General features: G+C 42.6%; 1 protein-coding gene across 1 annotated transcript; it reads right to left on the bottom strand.

Annotated features, from left to right (window-relative positions):
• Positions 1 to 305: 305 nt before the first annotated feature.
• On the bottom strand, positions 306 to 17,910 carry PLA2G4C (phospholipase A2, group IVC (cytosolic, calcium-independent)). Its single transcript, XM_010579989.1, has 11 exons — positions 17,846 to 17,910; positions 16,515 to 16,657; positions 14,620 to 14,818; positions 14,230 to 14,347; positions 12,592 to 12,732; positions 11,487 to 11,540; positions 9,075 to 9,140; positions 6,203 to 6,298; positions 5,068 to 5,222; positions 762 to 937; positions 306 to 354 (listed from the first exon to the last, which is right to left on the bottom strand). Exons 1-11 carry the CDS (start codon positions 17,879 to 17,881, stop codon positions 306 to 308), a joined length of 1,233 nt encoding a protein of 410 aa, XP_010578291.1. The 5' UTR covers positions 17,882 to 17,910.
• Positions 17,911 to 19,190: the final 1,280 nt, after the last annotated feature.

Raw genomic sequence — 19,190 nt, 5'->3', positions numbered from 1 at the left:
TATCTCATGCAGAATCTTCCCACTATTCTTGGATACATTCAATCCTGCTTTCTCAAGGAGATCTTTGATGTCTCCCTCAGGGAAGGACAAGGAAAAGGTGGGAAATCGTTTTCTGTATTCTTCTATTTTACCTAGAAAAAAAGTAGACAAAATATGTAAGTAAATGCCAAACAGAAAACTACAAGATCATTCAAGAAAAGCATGGACATAAGGAAAACATTAATCCCTGGAGATCTGCAAGTTTCACATACAAGACCTATATCACATTAAGATCCTGCTGTAGCCAGTGAAGAGAGAGGAGGAGATCAGTCAGAGTCTGGAAGTGCCTCTTTCATCACCTGCTTCATCAGTTGTCTGAGAGAGGGGGATAAATCTCACTCTGGACGTGCCTGTTCTTCATCAATAACTATAAAAGGAAGCAGTGGTAAATATCCCAGACTTGGCTACTCTGGCTTCTAAATGTAATGCCTCCCCAACTCCTCTTTAGTAGAATGACCACAGTTTAATTACACTGATTTACAGAACAAACCAAGAAAAGTGTAAAATCCTTATAGCTCAGGACATGCATCGCCTATCTGAGAGGGCGAGTACATTAATGCCCATGCAAGCTTCTATCCATTATACAGAGAGGCTGCCCTGTTCCTTTTCTTCTGTGTCCATTTGTGGCAGCAGCACTGAGTAAAGAAGGAGTCTGAAATGCATGGCACTGGGGGTGGAGAATATGAAATGCAAATATACAGAGATGAAGTTGCATAGAGTACGTGTTACCAGAACAATTCGCGTTGTTGAAGAGTGGAAAGTGCATGACTGTAGGGCATGACTTGTCTCCTTGGAAGATATAGCATTCAGAAGGGTTTTCCTTATCCATTTCCTGATCCTCTATCTTGGGAAATGCGATACCATTTTTCTGGCAGTACGTAGCTGTTCTCTTGATAGTCTGAGACACAGAGAAATTGTACTCATTTTTTAGTTTGTTTGCTTGTTTCTGAACTTCTAGAATAAATCAATCTTATGTCCAGTAATAAAATTAATTGCTACAGAACAATGGTTGTTAGTTTCTTAGACTTTACTTAATTGTAACGTATAATATACTTAAAAGTCTACGTTTTCCTCAAGCATTCTCTGAGGAACAGACTAAGTCCAGAGTACAAATGAAAATCAAGCACTCACTTCTGGGGTCACTTCCAGCAAGAATCTTTGTTTAACAAATTACAGCTACACCCACAAAGGCAATGTGGCTGACGCTGAAAGATGTCCAAATTAAAGGGATTTGGCATCTCTAAAACAGTCTGAAGACATCACCAGGTCCACAGACTTTCAAAACAAATTTTACTTTCCCAAGCTACCCCTCCTGTTGCTCTACCACTCTGACAAAATTCAACACTTGCTGTATGTCACTTATGTGGATCTGACCATGAAAGGGAGACAATAACCCACCTGATTCAAGACACACATTAACTTTAATGTTGCCTTGATTTTGCGTGAAAGCATTGACTGGGGTAGGTGTGTTGGGAGCTTGCACAAACTGAGATTTTCTGTGGTGTCCCTGAGAAATATTACTCCCAACTGTTTAGGAGTTGAGGAGAAGGAACAACCTTTGAGTCCTTTTCACTCTCTGAATGTGTTTGCAATATTCTGCTCTAGATGGCACAAGGGTGGTGAACAAGAGCCACTTTATGTAAGCTTCCCAGAGTAAAAGGCATCTTATGCAATTCATTCCAACAACCCCTCCACAAAGAATGCACTTCACAACCAAAGATCGGGCCTTAGGCACTAAGAACACTACTGGACTCTCCCATAGACAGGCACTTACTGACACCTTGGTATTTCTGTCACAACACCAAATTGTCTCGGGTGTTAAACTACAGATTTATCACTTTTCCTTAACCACTATTGGGAAAAGGTGGAGTTGTAGCTAAAGACATGATGACTCTTGTAGTCACAAAAGACAATCAAACTTCTCACAGCATCTTCCTGGAATGATACCAAATAGTAATAACATTTTGAAAGCCTAACAAGTTCTTTTTTAACTCAAGACCCCCAGATTCATCCCCTGGGCTTATATGTTTAAACAGAAGCAATTACAGAAACAGTATTGTACATTTATACTTGTTTGTAATGAAATTTGTTTATAAAAGGAGAAAGGAAATTGAGTATATTAGGAAGAAAAAGACTACACAAAGGGAAGCTGACCAAAATTCTTACAGATACTGATACCAGATCTACTCAAAGGCAAAAGATCTGTTTTGCTGTAAATACTGTCAAAAAGTATTCTGCATTTGATAGGGCCCTCTCTTATCTCTAATAAGGGTTTCTGCTCTTCTTCCTTGCAGAACTACATTTTCCAAACCCCTTTTCCTTCATTCTTGTTGAGGTGTGAGCTGGTAAGGACCAGATCCTTCCCATGAGCTCCATTTAATCTCAGGCCTTGGTCTTCAACCCCTACATGAGCTATGTCCTAGGTGCACTGGTCTCCTGCTCAGCCACAGTGCGCCGGTTTTGGCTGGGATAGAGTTCATTCTCTTCATAGTAGCTAGTATGGGGCTATGGTTTGGATTTGTGTTGGAAACAGTGTTGATAAATCAGAGATGTTTTTGTTATTGCTGAGCAGTGTTTACACTGACTCAAGGCCTTTTCTGCTTCTCACACCACCCCACCAGTGAGGAGCCTGAGGGTGCAAGTAGTTGGGAGGGGACACAGCTGGGACAGCTGACACCAACTGACGAAAGGAATATTCCATACCATATGACCTCATGCTCAGTATATAAAGCTGGGGGAAGAGGAAGGAAGGGAGGGACGTTCGGAGTTCTAGTGTTTGTCTTCCCAAGTAACCGTTAGGCGTGATGGCGCCCTGCTTTCCTGGAGATGGCTGAACACCTGCCTGCCCATGGGAAGTAGGGAATGAATTCCTTGTTTGCTTTGCTTGCACAGGGCTTTTGCTTTACCTATTAAGCTGGCTTTACCTCAACCCATGAGTTTTCTTACTGTTACTCTTCCAATTCTCTCCCCTATCCCACCGCAGGGGAGTGAGCAAGCAGCTGTGTAGTGCTTAGTTGCCAGCTGGGGTTAATCTATGATACACAGTCATGCCTATGCCTTAGCCTTCTTGATTTGGGCCCTGTCCCAAAGGCTGACTTTCCAGCTTGAACTTGGAATGGTGTCATCACTACGGACCTGCCCAGTGATCACTGGACTGGTTACCCTCAGCAGACCTGATCCTTGCTGCCACCAACCCTGCTCCATATTGACTTCCCAAATTGACCTTGGACCTGCCTCATCACAGCAAACTTACTTGATGATTCCAACCCTTGTCTGAACCTGACTGCCATCTCCAAGCATGCCCTGTTTGACTCACTTGGACCCTGTGAAACTGAGCATTGTCTGGCAAGGCCCTGCCCTGCCTGCTCTGGCTCCCTTTCCCTCAGGAGCAGCTGGCCTTGCCAGTTAGCTCAGGCCTTCCTGAGTTCTGTGCCAAGCACCATGGGGCCTGGATGACACCTGTGTAAGACCTTGCCACTATGACTCCTCTTGAGGGCTGATCCTGGCCCTGGGCTCTGATGTCCTCATGCTGACAACCACCTACCCATCCCCAGGCTCCTGAGCAATGTCCTTCCTCAAGCCTGCCAGCCCTCCAAGGCTTGCCAGGGACAGCTCAGAGGACCCCCTGCCCCCCTCTCTTCACTCTCAATCCAGCCTGGATCCTGGCCTGAACACTCTTATCCAACACCAAATCTCTCGTGCCGTGTTCCCTTCCCAGTTACTAGTCCCTGCCCTGGCTCTGTGTCCCCTGAAACAGCTCACTGACAACTACAGTGACGAAATCACGCTACAGCAAGGCCCTTCTGAACCCAGACCTCCCAAGCATGAGGAAACACTTTACTGGGATGGAAGGCTACTGCCAGGGTCCTGAATGAACTAATAGGCCTTAATGGTCCTGGGGCCTCCACCCGTACCCTTGCCATTGGTCCAGGGTCCTCACTGGTGTTGTACAAGTAGCAGTGTTCAGCTCAGGCACAGATGTGCCTGTCCATGGACTCCACTGATCCACACTCTGACCCATGGACTGACTTCCCAGCTTGACCCTGGACCTGCCTTTTCACCATGGCCTTGCCTGATAATCTGGACTCCCGATTGATCGTGTCTGCCATCCTCAGACCTGCCCTGATTGTCTCTCCCAGGTGCTGCAGGGCTGGACCCTGCCTGGTGAGGCCCCTGCCCTGCTTGTCATGTTATTGAGCCTGGCTCCCTGTGCCTTAGGGATGAGCTGGCTCTTGCTCCTCCCTGACAATCTTATCTGTAGTCAAATGGAAATGGGCACTTGAAGAGATCAGTTAATCTGTTTTCAAATCCTACTGTAAGAAGCCCAAAGGAGCCAGAGACTCCAGATGCAGCTGCCTCCACTCTCCCTAAAGTGACCACTCTGAAAATACCCAGAGAGGCAGTAATCTGACATATACCAGCACATTTTAAATTCTTATGAGGCACTTAACTTCATCAACTTGGAATTTCTTTTGGAGGTTGATTCAAATCAAACACTATGTTTGGAAGGAACTACAGCAAAAAAGGGTGATAGTTTTGTATAGTGTCCTTCCCCCACCTAATTCCCCCAACAATATGGAAGAATTTAATGTCAACACCTTGTTTCCTCATCCCGATCAGCAGGATGAGGTTCTCTTTGATGAATGTTATCAACTGCCGTTATGGAAGGAGTAATATCACTTACAGGCAGAAAAATTCTAGTCAGCCCTAAGGCAAAAGGGAGGATAAGAAATTTGTGAGCTTTCCCCCGATGCACCCTTGATAGCCTGAAAGCTTGATAACCTTTGTAGGTTACCATACAACACCGGTGAGCAAGACAGACAAAATGGCTCATGTTCTAGAAGTATCTGTTTCTGCCAACCACCTAGAAAAGAAGCCCAAACAATGTGATGGTCAGTGTACCAACCTGTCAGAATCTGTTCAGACACTTCTTTGAAAATTGCTTTGACAATGATTGTAATGCATTTCTGCAGTCCCCAACCCAATGACCCCAAAGGAGGGTCTCCAAAGCCATAGACACATATGTACCTCAAAAGGATCTCCAGAGCTGAAATCAAAGGAAATTATCAGATCTGCTCGCCGCTTTGCTCGAAGGACCAGAGGATAGGCAGAATTTATTGCCAGGCCAGCATCAATCAAAGAGATGACTTTGGTTTTGACCAGGTAAGAGGACTGAAAGTTAGCTAATCAAATGAAAAAAAGCAATGAGATCTCATAAAGACGTATATGAATAAATATATACATGACCAGCCCCGAAAGAGTACATTGGTCTTCACTCATGATGCACCCCAAAAATGTACTGAAATCTACCTTTCCTTGCCTCTCCTGCCCAACCAGATGTCCAGCTGTGTTCTGACAAGAGGAATCCACATTCCTCTGACCTACCTCTCTCTCTGGCTAAGGTCAGTTGCAGACCAGAATTCCTGATGGGCTTTTTGGAGGTCAAGAAATCACACCCCTAGGACTATGCACCCATAGTTTTAAGATTAGAAGATCTTTGAGAGGAGAATGAATGCATGAGCCAGCTAGATATCATGACACCTAACTGCAGTTGTCTAAATGCAGGTTTCCACTTATGCACTAGGTGCCAAAGCTTCCGTTATTGTAAGTGAACATCCAGCTGGTGCAGGCAATGGAATCTAGAGACCAATGTTACTGCTCATGCATCAGGAGCATAACTCAATTTCATAAACTTAGCTGTCCAGTTCCAACTCCTTAGTTTACTTCTTGTGTCCTCCAGGTTCTCCTCCAAAAGGGCACAGGGGTCCTATAGGTCTTCCAACTTAATGCTGTTGTCCCTTGTACAAAGGGCAGTTTGTGGGACATTAGATGCCCGTATTCATGTGACAGAAGTGAGCTTATATACCTGCAATGACGTTGCAGATCTGGATTCCCATAGTGTGAAATAATTCTGTTTATGACTAGTTTATTTGCTGCCTGTAATAGGATGATGTTAAGAGAGGGTGGATCCTGGAAAGGAAAGCTATCTAACTCACCATTTTAAGATGGTAAATGGCAAAGACAGTTTTCTTGGTTTAACATCACACAAACACAGCATAAAAGCTCTGCTAAACCCCATGCATCCCATAGATCTAGCTGGATAGCATAGCCACTCTGTATTTTCTGAATATAAACAAACCATGATTTCATTGGATTTTCTTACGGCAGTTGTAAAGGAAGTTATTCGTCGTTCCCCATTTCCAGGTCAATGCACATTGGATTGTTTTCCACACCATCTTACTGACACCCCACACCGAGCCTGGGAAGAGAAAATAAATTCAGAACATAATTGAATCTAGAGAACTTCACTTTTCAACTGGTGCAACAAAATCTGGGGGAGATGTGTGGTGTTAGAAGAACATATGTGCAGATAGTGTATAGACAGCCTGAGGGCCAAGGCCTGAGCGCTTCAGAAGAGGAAGAACTATGCTTTGCACTAGTTCAAATAATTAACATTAAGCAATGGAATCTTAGTACAGCTGAAACAGATTTGAATAAGCCACTCAAGGCACAAACTATACAGGCCTTGGGCCCTACACCAGCTGGCACATTCACTGTGCTTGAGGCTCACAGGCTCTGGAGTGGACTGGTTACGCCAGTGCTGTACAAGAATGAGGCCTGATCTTTTCTGGGCCTCTTACAGCATTCTTGTGGTTCAGAGGGATTGTTATTCCTCTTCATCTTCTTTCCAGCTGAAAGTACCCTGAATAAAGCGAGAGCCATGCTACAGCCCAGTAGAATGACCTGTATGAGGTGGGAGAATATTAGCGGAGAGCCATGAGGGCATCAAGAGATCATGTGAGAGAACGTGAGAAGATCAGCCCAGTGAAAGAGTTTGGAGAACTGTATTGCGCAGACACGGACGATCCAGGCCTTACCTGTGAACACACTCCTTGCAACAGGCATTGGAGAGAATAAAGACCCGTCTGCAATGTCCAGATTTAATCTCAGAGTACTAGTCAGTTCACTCCAGAAGGAACTGACCAAAAACTGCCCATACACTGTGGATGATGGAACTAGCAGAGCCCTGGATCTAAACAGATAACGTACCAGCTAAACAGTGCAAATGTATTTGAGGAATTTCAGCGTGAAATTTTACTCTGCAACTTGTTTGTGTCTTGCTTAGGCCTCTTCCTGCTCTCTTTGATGCAAATCCAAACAATCCTCATTTCACCCACAACCGAGTCTATTAAATATTGCAGATATAAGCTAAATGAGTCCAGTTTGTTGTAAACAAGCTTCAGTTTAGGTAAAAGGGCAGAAATGCTGATCAGCTGCCAAAAAAAAACCAACCCACAGGAAGAATGGAGTTGACTGTTAAGGAAAACCCAGTTTTGCTTTAGGATGTCTTGGTTCATGACTTTTTATTTCAAAATTTCTCTAGTGATCGAAGTTCCAAATGATGCTTGAGATCAGGGCACCCTAGGGGTCCAACAGCTATCTACTCAGTAATCCACTACCTGCAGCTGCCAAGATCCTATACTTCATCAGTTTGGGATGTCTAAGAGGTCTTGCTGACAACACAAGCTCAGTCAGGAGCAAAGATAAGTGAGAAATGGTGACTGTTCAGGATTAGGCCTCTTACTATATTTACTTAGGTAGGCAGATTCTAAATGCTTTCATGAGACCTGAAAGCTTTGTGAATACTGGAAACTAGTCCCTGGATGAGAATATCACTGGCAAGTATTCTGCAACATGGTTTTCACCAGATCTTCCTACAGTGGCTGCACCCAAGATTTACACTGGAATTCAAGTTCACAAAACTCCAAAGCTGGAATTTTTCAAAGCACATACAATACAAAGAGTAATAAAAGATACTAAAAAAGAGATAAACTTGCCTAGGAGGATTTCACTGTGTGGTGGTAACACTCCTTCTAGAGTACCTTCTTCTCCAAGAAACACTGAGGAAGGTCAAGTGGAAAAAAAAGCACAAAACCCAGTCACATTAGAGAAACAGATACATGGCAACCTACAGGGCAACTTTTTACTACAAATGCAGGTGGGTATTTCTACCTGGGATGGAGAGGGCATCATCCTTATGATAAGCATTAATGTACAATACTTGCCTCCAAATTCCTTTTCTATCTCTTTGGCCAGTTCAGCACAGCTTTCCATTCTTTCCTTCTTGTTTTTCATTGCCCAAGTATTACACATTTCAATGCACAGCTGGTAGGATGCACTTTTTTCCTTGTCTTCTTAGAAATAGAGAAAAGAAGAAAATGAAAATATGAGAATGCACAACAAAGGAATCGCCATTTGTAAAACCAGATTACTGAGAACACAAGTGCTTAGAAATCTTAGCATCATTCACTTGCCTGACCATATATTCAACAATTTCTTGAAGACTTCTGTAGGATCACTCCCACTTACAGCACACAACTGAAGGTCTAGTAGAAGAAGAGAAGCCTCATAAACAGTGAAGTTACCTAAACTGCTCCCTAAGAAAGATAAGATTAAAGTTACATCTTACCGAATTTATCTTACCAAACATCTGATTAGCCCATAACTGACATGTGAATTAGTGAAGATGTAGTCCCTGCATTCAATGGAATCTGTAGAAAGACTAACCTCATTCCTCTTGTGCTAAAGAAGTTTAAGCTGGTGAGAGGAACCATGTGCCAAAGTGAGTATTTCTCTCTGTTGACAGTAAAAACACCTAACCCTAAGAATTCACATCTGGGCAGCTGCACAACCATACCAGGATTCAGATGGCCTTTGTGTTCATCTTGGAAGAAAAGTTCCATGAAAAAAAGTAGCAGGAGGAGGAACACAAATATAGTTTGGATTAAATGGGAATTTTCTAATATGCCTCAAATACTTCATTCCCATTTTGAATTTTTAAATAAATAAATAAATACATACATACATACAGGAATAAGAAATGTAATGATGATTTGAGTAAAGCCTGGTGTGCTTTCTTCCAGTATTACCAAGAATACTGTGGGAATGCATTTTGTATTTTTCTGGGGCAAGCAGAAAAGAATGCTAAATTTAAAAAAATAATTAAAAAACCCCTAAGAAACACAATAACCCACCAAGTCTGTGTGAGAACATATCTTCATCTGAGTAAACACTTCTTTGTAGGAACAAGGCGAGACTGTCTAGGAAGAAATAAAAGGATGATTAAAATAAGAATACCCTTTGCAATAAAATAGTCATTGTCTGCCAGTGAAAGACATCAGGAAAGCTAGCCATGCACCTAAACATAGATGTACAGTGCTATTTCGGATTCCTTGGAGGATCTCACCTGCCTTGTGGCTGACACTCCAGAAGAGTACTAATCTCCTGCTGGTTCTGTTCTTCACTCATAGCTCTGCGTTTGATGCCTCAGATACCTGATGGCATCTCAGTCACCTCTATTATTCCCCCAACTCCCTCCTACCTCAGAGTTTAAGATATCATCTCTGATGCTTCCACATCACAAAGAATCTGATGTGAAGATCAGTCCACATTCACTGACATGATATTTACACTTTCCCCTGTGGTACTGGCAGAGGTTTACCCAACCAAAATTGGACTTCTACAGTCCACGCTCATGTTACCATAAATTTATACTCAATGGAGAGGCATTTCCAGACAAAGTTTCATCACATCTTTATGCAGTACCTAAATGTATCTGTGAAGAGCACCTGTGAAGTTCTTCTTTCTCACTCACAACGACACCTTAAGGTGAGTAACTCAAATGTTTGTAACAATGATGTAAATGTCTAAAAGGATGTGCAAGAAGCAGTGTTTTATTTTGGTTGTTTTCAGAGAAATTCAGCTGAGGTTGGAAGGGACCTCTGGACATCACCTAGTCCACCTCCTCTGATCAAAGCAGGGTCAGATACAGCAAGTTGCTCAGGTCCATATCCAGCTGGGTTTTCAAATTGTTCCAAGAATGCAGACTCCACAGTCTCTTTGGGAAACCTGCTCCAGTGTTCAACCATCCTCACAGTAAAAATGGTTTTCTTATGTTTAAATTGGATTTCTTGTATTTGAATTTATGTTCATTGCCTCTTGTGTTTCAGTAGATATTACTGAGAAGAGTCTGATTCCATCTTCTTTGAATCTCACATCAGGTATTTATACTAATTGACAGGATCCCTCTGAGCCTTCTCTTCTGCAGCTCTATCAGTCTCTCCTCGTATGAAAGATGCTCCAGTCCCTGAATCATCTTTGTGGCCCCTTCCTGGACTCCCTCGAGTATGTCCACATCTTTCTTGTACTGGGGAACCCAGAACCAGGCACAGTACTCCAGGTGTGGCATCACCAATGCTGAGTAAATGGGAAGGATCACTTCCCTTGAACTGCTGGTGGTGCTCTTCCTAATGCAGCCCAGGATACCATTAGCCGCCTTTGCCACAGAGGAACACTGCCAGCTTGCATTCGACTTGGTGTTCACCAGGACACCCAGGTCTTGACTGAAAAGCTGCTTTCCAGCTAGCCGGTCCTTCTATTGGTGGTCAGGCTCCTCTGACTCTCATGCTTCATTTGACAGAGCTCTCAGTCCCTCATGCTTGCAGTCTCTCATCTTTCCTGAGCTTACTAAATGTATTCCATAATTGGAAATCTTCAGGTGGAGCAGGAGCCTTCCTCCTGGTGTCAGAAGTCACCAGCTTCCAGTTTTTGCCATCGTGACAGTGTCCACTTCTCTCTGATATGCACAGAGCACTTGTCCTTTGATACAGTTGGAATTTTGGCTCTTCAAGCTGCACAGTCTTGGATAAGATCTGGACAATCTCTGCCTTATCATCTCAGATGCTGTGAAGTCTGCTGACCTCCTCCTACAGAACCTTTACTTTGAGACACAGATCCTCAACAAGGAAAATTCTGCAAGCTCCAAGACCACCTTCTGCTTCCCCAGCCTCAGCAAGAGGCCACAGGCACTGCCTGCAGCCTGAGACCTGCAGAGCTGCAGCCTTCTTTTGTAGCTCCATTTTGATGGAGGCCTCTGACATTACAGGGAACATTACTCCAACAGCTGCTGGAGACCATACCCTGTAATGTGGAACCATAATTGCTGAGGGTGTGGATGCTGTCCTCAGCAGAGCTGCTGGCCCCCTTCTGTGTGAGCTGCTGTGCAGACTGCTGCATCTCTAGCCTGCCACTGTTACTTGTGTTCTCAGAAGAGTTCACATGGGGAAATATACACTAGGCTGAATGATTCTCATGTTTTATCTTAACCCTGTTCTTTAAACTGATGAGTATTTCAATCTTTCATCACAGAATCTTCTTTCATTCTTGCCACTCTCCATAAATGTATTTCAAACCACCATCAGCAAACTTTCTTGGCATTCTGCTGAATGCTGGAAGAAGGGTGATTAGAGTACCAGCGGAGCTTCTGTAAGGCATAGCTGTATATCTGTTTGGAACTAGAGGACTGCAGGGATTACTTGAGGGTAATGTGAAGTATGTGCTCAATTTCAGCAGGTACAACAACTGATTTGACAGAAAAAAGGTAGTACCTCGTATAAACTTTAGAATTTCTTCTATGCTTCCAAGTGCACTCCCCCATAAGCCTGAAACAAAAAAGAAAACGTGCTTGAAGTGATTGCTTTATAACAGTCTCACTAAGAATTCAATCCAAGTTTGCCTTTCAGTAGTACACTTCTCTTAACTTTCAAAATCTGTAAGACAGATGTCTAAATCAAAACTCCTTGCCTAGTCTTCCCTTACTGTCTGCTGAAAGGATTATACACCTCCTGAGATTATTTACTCCCTCTTCCTCCTACTGGGTCTACATATTTTTGTGGACCAGCTTTTTAAGTTACTTAAGGCCTGAGTCCCCTGGAAAACATCAGGTACTCTCACACATCAGAACTCTTGGTCAAGCACTTTGCTGGGCCAGGCTCACACATGAGCCTGAAGGCATAAGTAGTCTTCATGGATGTGTTGTGTTTATTTTATTTTTTTTTCCCCTTCTGAGTGAATTAAATAGTAAGAGCTAGAGTGCTTTTTGGTTTTTTCTCTCCTGTTTCCACACCCCCCACCCCCACCATGATGCCAAGGGTGTGTTTTGAGGACACTGGGGCATGAAGTCATTAAATGCGAGATGTGTTTAAGGATACCAGATACATTTAGTTGTGTCACAGACAAGTGAGATGAGATTTGCAGCTATACTGCTTAGGTAGGGAATGAAAGAATTTTGGACCTGGACTGAAACAGAGTGAAGCAAATCAGCAAAATAGGAGCTACCAGTCCTCACAGTAGGATGTATCTAATCTAATTTGGGAAGCATCTCTCCCTGTAAAGTGAACATGCTGGGATTACAGAATATTTAGAAATCCAGGCTGGGACGAAATATAATTATATTAACTTCAGTAATCTACAGTGTATGTCTCTAACTAACCATAACAACCACAGAAAATTGGTCAATGTAGACAGTGGGGTGTAGACAAGCATTCAGATGTTCCAGTTTGAACGTTCAAAGTGAGAAAAACTGCTCTCCAGAATTCATATACTATTATGCATGCATTCATGCAATAATAGATGTATTCCTGTTACTTACAGAAAGATACAGAATAGCTAACCATGTCTTTTTTTCTACAAAGCAGAATTAGGAACATTCACCTTGCATGTAACAAATGTGTTTCTTCTTCCCCCTTTTCTTCAGTTTACCATTCTCAAATTCACTTCCAAAGAGTTTGGTACTCACAAAAGCACCCAAGGCAGTATATCCAACCTCATGTGGCGTGAATTCAAACCAGGTCCCTGAGAAAAATCAAACAGCTTTGTCACTCAATATTTGGAAGCATAGATGACCTCACTGTCCCAAGGTGGCATTTTGGCTGTTTTTCTCTTCCTTTCTAAAATCCCCTGATATTAGCTGACAAGCATGAATCGGCATATGGGGAACAAACTAAGTCATAAGCATGCTACTACCTGCTCTTTGATATGCTCTTGGTATCCTTCCCACCCTGGCCTCCGGCTGCCACACCAGAAAGGTCTTGGTTTCCCACAGATCATGTGTCATATTGTACAGCTCTATGCAGACCTCTCAGATGTGTTCGATATCTCAAAGGCCTCCAGATGCTTATGCATAGGTGACAAAGTAATCCTGTTCACACAACCTAAACCTGCCCTAAAATTCTTCAGAGTCAACAAAGAGGAAGAGACTGGGCTTGATTCAAGTACCCACAGATATGTAACTCGGAACCCTTGGTACCTAGGGACCTGTGGTGAACTGAGTCATCTGCATGAGGCCAACAGTTACGACGCAGGACTGAAATAACACTCATAGTCTTTTAGAAAAGTAGATAAAGTAGGCAGAGTATGGTAAGGCATTTCAAATGGAATCACAAGCCTCTGTGTGGACAACTAAATGAAGTCTGTCTGCTCCAGAGAGACATCGATTATTTTAACAGGTATGGAAAATAAAATTTGGTAGCAATGGTGAAACTTTTTGTTGGTTGTGACTATTATCCCGCACCCACCAGCCTAAAGTAGAAAGCCACCTACTCTCCAGTTCATAATCCCTTCCTTGATCACATTTCCTTTCCAAAATGAAGTTCCCAGTTCTCACTCAGGCCTTCCAGGATTATCACAATTCCAGGCCAGTTTGTGCTTTATAAATCAAGTCCCATCACCTTAAATCAAAGCCTACAGTTGCTAAGTGGAAGGAGATGATCTGCCCTCTGTGCACGGAGGGATAGAGGAGACAGTCAGAGTTTTAAATTGCAGTGAGGGAAAAGTCAGTTTAGTGGGACAGGGTAAAAGTAGTTATTTGAAAGTAAACTTCTCCATGTGAAGGCCTTCTCCCTATCTACTGAAAAAAGATATAGTTGCCTAGTTCAATTTTACAAGCACTGTGTTATTTTGGAGGTCCACATAGGGCTGGCAGATATTATAGAGCATTTACAAGAGATCTGCACCCTGCTGAATACTCAGGTGGAGGCCAGGACATCTATGATGGCACTAAATGCCTAAGTTCAGGCTTCTACATTTTGAAGATCTGTTTGATTGACATTTTATTTAATCTGTTCAGCCCATTCTATTGTAGGGATGCCTCACCTTATCCTAACACAAAGGCCGCTTTTACGGAATGTGATTCAGCCCCTGCATGTGCTTGTTTTTCTCCATTATCTATAAACAAAGACATAGGCTGACAAACTGTGATTGGATGTCAGCACAGTTAATGCCTGGCATTAAATTAAAGGAACCTAATGCATGGTATTTAAGATACAGTTAGACTAGGAGCACGTATTTTACCTGGAAAATTTACACCTTCTTCATTCAGTTTTTCCTTATCCACTGCTGCATAAATCGGGTAAGGGTTTATTCCAGTCTCTGAGGCCTCCCTGTGGTCAGCCAGCTCATTCTCATCAAACTGGAAGATAAGTAAGGGCTTCTGAAGGAACATAAAATGCCCCTCCCCTCTGTTATAGCACCGAGGACACCCCCACTTAGGAGACTAGATTAACCAAGGAGTTGGATTAACCGCTTCTACCTTTCCATATCTAGAGATAAGATGTCATGCTCTGAAATATTGCTTTGATTTATACAAGTCCTCAAAAAACCCCACCCACCAAGGTCAAATTTAGTTGCGATTACTCTGAGATCTTCAAAACACTCCTGAGGTGTTTGCAGTTAGCTTCTTACCTGCTGCAGTATTTGGTATACAAGACAGGAGGCCCAGAAGTCTGTGAGTGAGTAATGTTCATCTTTTGATGACTCCTCTAAGGATTTTATTGCCTTTCTGATATGCCAGGAGAAATTACTGAGGTTTTTGCACAGTTCCTTTTCCAAGTACATCAAGTTTTCTGACCATTTCCCATCTCCATACAGGAGGGACATGCACCTTTTAAAAAGAAAGAAAAGTCCTATCTCTAGCAAGACACTTTGCATCATAGAAAAGTGTCATTATTCCTTGATCACTTACTTCCCAGCTGCATACTGATAATGTCATTTAATTAGTTAGATGACCTGAAGCTGGATTTCAGCTGGCTACATGCCATATATTAAGGGTAAATTGCTGCAGGAATACAGGTTTTGCAGAAAGCTTTAGTAGGAAAGATGTCAAATCTGCCAAGGCACAGATAATCCATCAAAGAACTCGGAACAAACTTAAACATGTAGAATCATGTCATCATTTTGCACTAGAGACTTGTGACTTTTTTTGTCTGTTATTAGGACCAATAAAGCTGGTACACTTGCAGAGTGACATCATCCCCTACTAAACTTACAGGTCTCAGCTCATGCTAACTACCTGCAGAGTTGTAAAGGCTCACTCTGTTGCAAGACCAACTCCACAGCCTGGTTCAGGTATAAATTAAGGTGTACAACATTACCTTCTCCACCTAGAGCAGCATGCGTCTTGACTCTGTGCAGGGAAGGAGATGTTCTGGATTACTGCAGACACCATATCTGGTACCTAACCATAGACAGTGACAGTTGAGGTGGCCTAAAGCGCTCAAGACTTCCACCCTCATTTGACAGACAATAACATAAGGTCTGTGGAACACCTGTGTCCTCTTGAACCACCTACTGAAAACCAGATGGGATTTCCTCCTAGGGCATCTGAACTGCCACTGGAAGTCTGCCTTTAGAGAACATAAACCTATCCCCTTAAGTAAAATGGAAGGAGAGGTGTGTATGTCATATACAGATACACATACCGACATATCTAAATTTAGGACTGCTAGATGCAGACAGAGTTCTATCCTTGCAGGGCAGATGTCTGTATGTGACCTATAAGCTAGACTGCCTGCACAGTCACTTCATTGTAACGAACAATCCTGGCATGTCATTCACTTGCTGCACATGGGCCTTAAGGCAAAATGGCTCATGTTCCTGAATGTCATTTCTTTTCATTGCATAGAAGATAAGACTAAAAAAGTAAATGAGGTATAAATGTTCAATACCATAATCATGCATATATAATGCCATTTAACCTGCCACAAGGATGAGTGACATCACCACAGATTTGGTAGAGCTGATGCAGTACATGCAGGACACCCAGTGCTCTTCCAAACTGCTAGGGGGCTGGCAAAGTAAGTACTTGAAATGGCTCTAGGTATTTACATTTAGGCACCTGACTCATTCCCATACACTTGAGAGAAGTAGCTTAGTGGCATGGGCCTCTCTTAAATATACCACAGCCTCTATTTAAAGAAGCCCTTGTGCTTCTGAGTAGGATGCTACGTGGAAGTTTTCAACGCTTTCCTGGCTGCTCTTCATGGCCTGTGAACAGGGGGAATTGTCTCCTCCAGAAGGTAAGACTGAATGACCAAGTGAGCTCTTTATTTGGATCACCATTGAGAGACACTAATTTCTTCTTCTCTGGGGATCGAAGGTCAGTCTTGCTGGTCTGTAGTTAACGTCACGAATATTCCCTGTGCCTCCCACCATTATACAGGCAAATATCTCACCCACCACTCGGTTCATCTGTTGTGAGTCCAACACAGAGTTCTGAACAGTGATGAAAGTGTCAAATTGCTATTGAATCTATGGAGCAGGAAAAACATTCATGATCAGACCAGAAAACAGGCACCTACCAAGTGGATCCTGACACCCCACACAGATACATGACAGCATCCAAGAAATTCTGTTTCTTCAGCTCAACCAAGGTTCCTAGCAGGGCTATCATGGCACGCAGGCCCCCGCCTGATCCCAGAACAACGATATTAGGCACATTATTCTAGGGAGTGGAAGACAGAAAACACATTTCTTTTAGAGCAAAGGCTTAGCAAACACACAGGGATAAAGGCTATTGTAATTCTCACCTGGCCTGCTTCCTTGCTTTAGGACACATTCCATAATCTGCCTCTTTCCCCCTATTTCTCTTTTTCCTTTACATCACAGTCACAGAATGGGTTCTTCTTTGTATTGTGCTATCACTTGTCTTCCTGGTACTGAAATTTGTTGTGGCTATGTTTCTGTGCTTTAGCTTCAAAATATAAATAAACTTTGAGCAGTACTCATTGTGTTTCTCTAGATGTCACCTCTATTCCTTTTTTGTCACCAGGGTAGAACTATTACAGCCAACCATGGAAATTTCTCAAGAAACATGTTGTACTGGATCTGGCTGGAACAGAGTCAACTTTCTTCACAGCAGCCCATATGGTGCTGTGGTTTGGATTTGTGGCTAAAAAGGTACTGATAACACACCAATGTTCTGATTGTTGCTGAACAGTATTTTCTCTCTGTCCCATGGGAGGGGGGAGTGAGCAAGCAGCTGGGTGGGTGTTTGGCTGTTGGCCAGAGTCAACCCACCATGCATGCCATGAGGATAAAATGAGCATGAAGTCAAACAAAGATGTGTGCAGAGCTATACCCTATGCCTGTGTTCAGAACATATGAAAACCCATGGGGGCCAGTGTTCCTGTATCATTGTATGTGATGGTATGCATCTGAGGATGAAAGGGTTCAAAGGTAGAGATGAAAGTTTGCACAAGAATGCACAGAGTGATTAGAGAGATATGTGTTTGTGCATGCTTACTAGGATACAAACACATTCAGGTGGTTAACTGTCTGTGTCTGTTCCACATGGCGTATTCATATATACACATATCTGCAGATTTATAAAAATATGCATGTATATAATTATATGTAAGGGCAAGTAGATTTACTAATTAATTAGCTGATAGATATGAGAATTGCATCTGGGAATTCCACTGAAAATTCTGTGTCCTGCTCCCTTTTCTCTCCTTGGAAATTCCCAGCCTGAATCCTTTTCCCAGCAGTGGACAGAAAGCCTGCACTGGAAAACTTGTGATGACAGATGATGCTTCCTAGGGACTGGACCTCACCTCAGGTGGCCCTCTGTGTGCCATTCACATCACTGGACTGTTATCCTTCTTTCCTTAATAGGACTGTCAGTGCTTACCTGGTCACAATGAATCCCAAGGTTTTTCAGACACATCAGTACTTTTTCTTTTCTCTTCTGAGTGGCTTTTATCTCACCTTCTGAGAGACTGTCAGACAGACGGACTTCATTGTCATCCTGGCATACAAAGGGAAGGGGCATACATTCAGGGTAAGAACAATTCTCACTGCAAGAAAATCAATACATGGGATCCATACAGATGACCCAGCTTTTTACAGACTAGCCAATGTTCACTCTGGGTCAATACCTAACAGCATCGTAAAGAAGATCAGGGAGCCCATCTTTGTATTACACTTTAAATACAGGATGAAAGAGGCAGTATTTATGAACCTCATAAAGAAAGTGAAGAAGAAGGAACACAAACAAAAATTTCAGTTCTTCCAGATTAAAAAAGCCCTCAAAACTCCTGACTGAACAAAATAGTCCATTTTCTAAAAGGAAATGTTGTTTTGCTTGTTAGCGTTTTTTCACAATAGTAACTGCAAATCTGAAATATTTTTTCTTGTTGAAGTGATTTATCAAATTCAGTGAAATTCACTAGTTGATATCCTTGAGCCAATGGTGTATTTTTCAGTTAAAAACAAATGTCTAACTTGATCTAATGTTCACACAGCCTGAAGAAATACAGCTTTCCTAGGTTTGTATTGTAGATCAGGTATATGCCTGTGGCAGCATTCATCTCATTTATCATTCAACTTCAGCCTGAAATCTGCAGTCCCCTGAGCATCCTTAAACATCAGTGGAAAGCAAGAAGCACTTTTGGAGTACCGCTCCTAAACCATATTTCAGACAACCCAGAGGTGCCTGTTTAACTCCACTATGAAATGTATTCACAACTAGCTCATATGTAGAAATCTATAATGCAGATGTTTAAGGTCAGGTAAGATGAATCCTACCCGTGTTCTGATTCATGTCCTGGAGGATCCTCTTTAGCTATCATCTAGAGAGGAAGTCTCAAAAAATGGAAATTAGTCCTTACAAATACTTTGTAGAGAAATATTAGTATGAAGTGCATAGAACATCCATTTTAAAAAACGATCATGACACAAGTGTCATAGAATGTGGACAATGAAGCAGTCAGAAGAGGGATTAGGAAATAGAGGGGAAACCCAGGGTAGAAAGAGCATACCTCGGTAGCCATTGAGACGTCTGCCTGTGCTTCCTGGAGACCTAGTGAAAAGGCAATGCACAGCAATTTCTTAGCTCAGAGTATCGTTCAAACTGCAAAGGAGATGAATTTATTTTCCTACTACACTCTTCCAGGGTCAGCCAAAAAAAACAACAAGCAAGTGTTTAAAAGGTCTGAGTAGTAAATATATTGCTTCACATTAGTCATCACCTAGGA

This window comes from Haliaeetus leucocephalus, unplaced genomic scaffold (genome assembly GCF_000737465.1).
Source record: "Haliaeetus leucocephalus isolate CR32 unplaced genomic scaffold, Haliaeetus_leucocephalus-4.0 Scaffold687, whole genome shotgun sequence".
In the NCBI taxonomy this organism is placed as follows: domain Eukaryota; kingdom Metazoa; phylum Chordata; class Aves; order Accipitriformes; family Accipitridae; genus Haliaeetus; species Haliaeetus leucocephalus.
This window is presented reverse-complemented; position numbering and strand designations above follow the sequence as displayed.

Bases quoted from the DNA above. Each gene is read 5' to 3' on its own strand.
- PLA2G4C (XM_010579989.1), bottom strand. From the start codon at position 17,881: ATGTGTCTGAAAAACCTTGGGATTCATTGTGACCAG. The intron at 14,819-16,514 runs GTAGGTGCCTGT...TCTTTTTAAAAG, and splicing joins GGGGTGTCAGGATCCACTTG to GTGCATGTCCCTCCTGTATG. The intron at 5,223-6,202 runs GTAAGAAAATCC...TCATTTGATTAG, and splicing joins TAACTTCCTTTACAACTGCC to CTAACTTTCAGTCCTCTTAC.